This window comes from Pteropus vampyrus, unplaced genomic scaffold, assembly GCF_000151845.1.
Source record: "Pteropus vampyrus isolate Shadow unplaced genomic scaffold, Pvam_2.0 Scaffold4, whole genome shotgun sequence".
NCBI lineage: Eukaryota > Metazoa > Chordata > Mammalia > Chiroptera > Pteropodidae > Pteropus > Pteropus vampyrus.
In genome coordinates this window covers 8,379,951-8,386,806 of record NW_011888785.1, presented here as the reverse complement: position 1 = coordinate 8,386,806, position 6,856 = coordinate 8,379,951, and the positions used below count along the sequence as shown (strand labels likewise).

The window sequence follows — 6,856 nt, the reverse complement described above, 5'->3', positions numbered from 1 at the left end:
TACAGGAATATGTTCACAACTGGCTGTCATTTGGCTTGTGCTAAGAGCTGACATTGACCAAAATTAATAGCAGTTTACCTATGCAAGCCTTTTCCTGGAAGCTGCATGCCTTCAGTGGACTCCAGAATTCCAAAATAATTACATCAGACAGATTCTGCCAGTGCGATTGTTTTCTAGATAAATAGATTCCTATTGCTGCCTACTTTGCCCTCTTTCTCCCATGTTTTTTTTTTTTTAAATACTGCTTTAAATTCTGTTAATAAATAAGCTTATATTTTCTCTTTTATAACTAATATGGGCCACTAACTAAAATGTTTATTTTTTTCAGCATTTCTTGGAATCTGTTTTTACAGAGTTTTCTTAGTTGGAATATTAAGCACAGTTTATTATTAAGATTAAGAAATATTACAGCTGTGACAAGAATAGAGTCAGGGTCAATGAATAAAACTTTGATTCTCAGATGTCACACAGTACTTGTCACTTAAGGAAAAGTCATGAATTCCAAAGGGAAACTCTCTTTTTAATCAGTGCTGAATCTCTTCTGTTGGTTCATTTAAACATGAAGCATTATTGCATGTGCTCTTATTATATTTATAGGGATACACTGAATTGCTTTATATTTTTATTGTTGTCATTCTTAAAAGGAGTGTATGTGCCTTTCAGTATGCATAATCATTGTACACCTTGCGTCACGTATGCCTGTGTATATTTTTATATATACTTCACATATCTGAATTTCGTATTTATAGAAACCAGTGCTAACACTAGAAGGTAAAAATAAATGTATGAACTTAAAATTTTTTCTTTACGTAGGCAGTGTTCAGAATGTGACCAGGCAGGGAGCAGTGACATGGAAGCAGACATGGCCATGGAAACCTTACCAGATGGGACCAAACGATCAAGGAGGCAGATTAAGGAACCAGTGAAATTTGTTCCACAGGATATGCCCCCAGAACCTAAGAAGATTCCAATAAGAAACACGGTAATTTATTCTCTTTTTATTTATCATAATTATCACAGAATTCTGAGGCCAAAATTTAAGAGGTAAGAAAGACAAAGGATAAACAGGAGCCAAAGAAAGAAATGTGTATATGCTCTTGGTTATTAAGAGTTTATTGTTTTATGTTATGAAATATACCATACATACCTGAGAATTTATAGTTTATATGTAAACTTAGAGCATAATAATAAACACCCATCATTAATATAATGAACATACCAAACTATTTCAAAAATAGAACATTACCAAAGCCTTTGAAATTCCCTGCGAATTCCTCTGCAGTCACATCCCCATCTTTTTAGCCCAGAGGCCACCTCCTTCCTCGACTTTATATTATTCTTTTCTTTTTACTTACAGTCCAAATGTATGTATTTATAAATAATACATAGTTTTGCTGGTTTTGAGTTTTGTGTTAATGGAGTCAAACTGTTTTTGTCTGTTATTTGATATTTTGACCAATATTATACTGATTCTGTTTGTGTAGTTGTAGTTCTTTATTTTCACTAAGGTGTGATACCTGTTTTTTTTAATTTATCTTTTGTGTTGTACATTGTCAGTTTTGCTGTTTCTGTCTTTTTTCGTTTATAAACAACTTTTAAAAATATTTTTGTTAATATCTCCTGCAGCGCGGTAATAAGGAATTAAGGTATATACCAAGGTATGGATTTGCTTAGCTATGGTATATATATAAATATATATATGTTCGGTTTTGGAAGATAATTCTAATTTATACTCATACGAGCAGTGAATAAAGTTACTGTTGCTGCCAAACTTGTTTCATCTAATGTTTTAATGCTTTCCAGTGTGATACATGTAAAATAGTATGTAGGCACTTTATTTTTCATTTCCTTCAATACTAATGACTTTGAGCATCTGTATATTTTTGGTCAGCTGTATTTCTTCTTCTAGGAAATGTATATTCAGGTCTTTTCTAGTTTTTCTGTCAAGCGTATTTTGCATTGAAAATTCTTCAAGGTCAGAGTTTAAATACTTTCTTCTAGAAAACATATTTGTTATTACCAGATAGCTGGGAACTCTACCAACCTAAGACCATTTTAAATAAAAGCTTGGCGTGTGTGTCTTCTCTATTACATAAGCAGTGTGAATTTCTGCTCCAAACCCATAAGCTCTGGCTTACAGTTAGAAATTCTTGGGGGAGACATTTATTACTTTCTTACCTTGAGCTCAGGCAGGCACTTTAGAAATATCTGCCTTCCCCTGAGAGAGATGTAAAGATATTTTGTCATCATTTGTTTTGTTATGTTTAGTTTTGAAGAGTCTTTATTTTTTTCCTCAAAGTAAATGTTTTCTCAAAAGTTTTCTTTAATCTATAGTAGCCATCTTATTTCATTTAGTTTTATGTTATGGGCTCATTTGAAGTTGATAAAGCAAATCTGGAAATTGTTATCTCTTAGATAATTGAAATAATTAATTTTGGGTGCTTTACACTGATCAGCTTGAAATAGTTTTATTTATACTTTAGCTAGTTTTTTTAGGCTTCACAAATATATTTTGTTTACAAATGAACTAAAGAGAATTTTCCTTCTTTAAATAAGTCTGCTTGTTTCTATTTCTAAAATATTTTCTGTAACTGATGCCAGTATCTGTATCTATTCTTTAGATCTTCTAGAAAAGCTGTTATTACTTCATATACAAAGATTATCCTCTTATGAAACATTTTTTTTTCTAGTTTATTGTTTAAAGAAATCCTTATGGCCAGTATTATCCTCTTTACTCTTAAAGTTATCACATAGAGGGAAGTTTTGTACACATCATAGTGATATTTATGTGCCCATAGTTTAGTATTATTTAAGATAAAAATTTTTTAGAATTAGAATTATAAGAAAACTTTAAAATTTTCTAATTTAGTGCCATTGCTTTCATCTTATTCTTTGTCTCTAGTTTTCTTGTGTAAAAGTTTAGTCATCTTATAGATACTAGTAAACACAAAAAAGGATTCCATGGCCTAATTTTAGGAAATATAGTATGGTTATTTTCTCTCTTAGGGGATTCAGATGCATAAAGCTCTGAGAAATATTGCTGTTTAGAAAAGTGATTACTTTTACTTTTCTTTATCCTTTTTCCTAATTTATTTTATCAAAGAGCACTCTTTTTCGAGGCACATTTTTTATTGTAGCATAGGGTACCATGTGGTATAGCTTTGGAAGTGGTGTTCCAGAAGCCATGGATTCCCTGCATCAGGATCACCTGGGGTGTTTGTTGAAATGTGAACTTTGGACCCATCCTTGAGCTAACGAATTAGAATTAGAGGGTTGGGCTAAGCAGACTTCTTAGGTATTATTCTATTTCAGACTAAAATTTGAAAATTACCTAGATAGCATTTATGATTATTACTATTGCTTTTTTCTTTCCTTCTTCCCTCCATCAGTCCATACAGCAATTCAGAAAACCTTTGATGAGAATATTCAGTTGATCAGGTACCTGATCGAGGAACATAAGAATGAGAGGTTAAGAAGAGAATGATTAATCATCTTGTTCTTCATCTTAACCATTTAGAGCGAGTTCCTATTGTTACCTTAACTTTTTATCTATCATTTCTGTTTCAGAATTTTATTAACATTTTAAATTATTAGATGGTATGGTTAAAATGAGGCACTTTAGTTTCTTAGCACACTGTTAATTATGGGGATCTAGGTAAGTAACTGCCTACTAAGTTGTATAACCAAGTACCGTTCACAGTAAATCACTGATTTATCTCTCCCTTTAATTTTTTAATTGTTGTTCCTAGTATCTTTCTCCTTACACTGTTTTGTTAGTACATTTATTAAATTTTGGGTTAGTCTATCCTTAAATTTCTTATAAGAATATTTTTACTTTTGTCAGTTTATGTATTTCCTGCCAGTATTGATGAACATGTAGTTCATTTCACAATAGTCGAATTGTACTATCAAAATTTTGAGGAAAATTTTATCTTTATGATGGGATTTATGACATACTCTAAGCTTTACTTTCTCATTTCAAAATGATATATCAATGAAACTTAAAACGATCATTTGTTCAATAATTTTATATCAATTTCTTTTAAATTTGTTATGTTCTCGGGTTACAGTAATAGCACAGTTTTTAGAAAAGTAGTTTGGGGTTATTTCATGCTAATAAAAATGATTTTTACTTTTGTTTTAATCATTTTTTGGCATATGTGAATTGTTATTCTGTTAGAATAATTTTATTTTTAAAAAGTTAGACTTTATAGTATAATTAAGCATATAGCACTTTAATCTCTTTTTAAAAGGGCTATCTCTATGGAGTTGTCCAAGAATCATCAAAAACATAAATTGATCAAGGCTTCTATAGTTTTTCTTATCCTCTGCTATTACTTTCTTATCTCTTATACTTTGTATCTTTATGTTTAAAAGTAAAATCATAGTGGTAGTAAGGGACTGAAAGGGGAATGCAAGGGATTCATATGTTGGAATATTTGAATAAATCCTGGAATATTGCTATTATTAATTTAATTTGTGTATCCATACTGCTAATAAATCCAACCATTTTATTATTTTGTATTTATTTCTACCACTTGACTATTGTGTATTTTATACTTCATTACATTTTTCAAAGGTAGGTAAGTCAGAAGAGGACATGGGGGATTAGTTTACTTTTATATAAAATGATTTAATAATAATATCTAACATTTGTTGATTACTCATCATATGCCAGACACTGTATTGATCCTCTACCTTACTCCCCTTAAAAAAAAATAAGTTGGTATTTAATGATTATAACCTATATTTTACTCAAAATGAGACGAGGCGCAGAAAGCTTGAGTAATTTACCTGTGATTTCATAGATTGTAAGCAGGTAGAAATTGAACCTAGATAGCCTGTTTAAGAACTCTTGTCTTTTCTGTGTCTGAGCATTTAGTTGATGTACAGAGTTTTTGTAAAATATTTGGTTGTTAGGTTATTTGGTTATAGTAGAGAATGTAGTGCTCTAATCTGATACCAGAATGTTCATGTGTCTTTCCATAGCATAGTGTTATGTATGGGAATGCAGGCACATATCCAGTTACTGCCTTGCATAACTGAGTTAATTCACATTAAGTGTTAGATTCAACACTCTTTTTCTTTGTACTGTCAATCGAATGTGAATAGTTTTCCTTTTCAAGCTTGTATAAGAGCATTGGCATCATTCCTGTCAATCACAGTGCAATACTGTAGAAGTTAATAAAATGTTTGAAGGTTATTCTGCTTTGAGGAACTTGATGTTAAAAAAATCAAACAAAAAGAAAAAATTAGAAGCAGCAAATCAATAAGTACACTGACAGCATGTGTATATATGAGCCACCAGTATATGTTTATTTTTTCTGTTCTTCTATGTTTGCTTTTTTTCCTCCAAATTGTAATGCTATGAAACCTGCTGTGGGGAAAAAAAAAAGAGTGTATGCTTTTGTATTGAGAGTGAAGATAGAAAAGTATGTAGTGGTTTTCTTTTCTATTTTGTTTTCTTTTCTAAGTAGTCACTCTAAATGTACCTAAAATATTTGGCTTATTGTAATGAATATATATATATTTTTTTTGATTAGTTCACGTGGTTTGATCAGTGCTAAGAGGGATGGGCCCATAGACTTAATTTTTGTGCTCCAGTGCCTGCTTTTTGCCAAACAAGGCTGCTATTAGAAATGTGGCATCCACTTTTACCTGCTGACAGGCAGTTTCCATTTATCATGGCCAGAGAGTGCAATGGGGAATAGAATACTTCGACAAGCTGTACTATATTTTTATTTTGTGCATACTGAGGAAAGTCACTTTTCATTTCATTCTACCCTGGTTTCCTTAATAAGGATTTATTGAAATATAAACGAATATAGCATATTTTGAGGCAGTAAATTTAATAAAATATAGATGCTTTTCAAAGTAAGTAGTCCCAGTATTACTTTTTCCCCCTAGATTTTTACCAAAAAGTGATAAAAATATTAGCCAGAAAAGTTACATGAAAAGAATATAGCACTAAAGATTTAGTGTTAAAAATAATAGGTTAAAAGAGCTATTTCTAAGTGTAAGAAATGAAAATACTGTACTTTCAGAAAGTACTCTTCCTATACAAACATGGAGATTCTCATTCTTCTTTTAATGTTCTCTTATATTTAATTGTTAGGTTACTATCAGTATTTTGCAGTTTGTCATTCTGAATGTCAGAATTATTTTTAAATTAAATTTTAACTGTAAAAGTAATATGTAAATACTTTCTAGTTGTAAGAAATTTAAAAATATAAAGTCTCCTTTGATTTTCCTGATGACATTCCCCTTCTCTAACAAAAATTCACATGCCTTGAATCTACCTTTAATACAAGGGTATATATTTTGAACTTTATCTGACATTTCTTTTGGTGTATCTGTCAAAGAAAAAATTATCAATGAGCTATGTGGGAAAATAGTATGGGGATAGTTCAAGAAACAAAGAAATATTCAAGAATTAAAAAGTAAAAGAGGAATGATCTGGTTTTAGAAAATGCTTCATGTATTGTTTCCTCTTCCAGAGGTACGACTTTGTAACATCTTAGATTGGCTCACACATAATCTTATCTCCAGTATAGCAGTATCTCAGTGACTATTCTCTCTTTTATTACTGAATACAAATAAGAGGACTAAGTCTAAAGAATAGAGTTGAAAAGCATATTTTTATTTACCTTTATCTATTATTTACTATGTATTTTATATTAATCCACTTGTCATAACTACCCTATTACTCATTAGTTACTGGTCTCATTGCCTTACAGATGAAAAACTGAGGCAGAGTTTAAGTAACCTGCCTAAAGACATACAGCTTCTAAGTGATAAAGCCAGGAACCAAGCTTAAGTAGATCGTCAGCTCATACTTTTAATTTCCTTATTATGC

The 6,856-nt window shown here is 30.8% G+C and overlaps 1 protein-coding gene across 11 annotated transcripts in view; it reads left to right on the top strand.

Moving 5' to 3' along the window:
* PHF14 (PHD finger protein 14) overlaps nucleotides 1–6,856 on the top strand; it is a 178,882-nt gene that overhangs the window by 50,985 nt on the left and 121,041 nt on the right. For all 11 annotated transcript variants that reach the window (XM_023532940.1, XM_023532945.1, XM_023532939.1 and 8 more), the window contains one exon: nucleotides 814–982. In XM_023532940.1, the coding sequence (XP_023388708.1) occupies nucleotides 814–982 (169 nt within the window). The remainder of the gene's footprint in view (nucleotides 1–813; nucleotides 983–6,856) is intronic.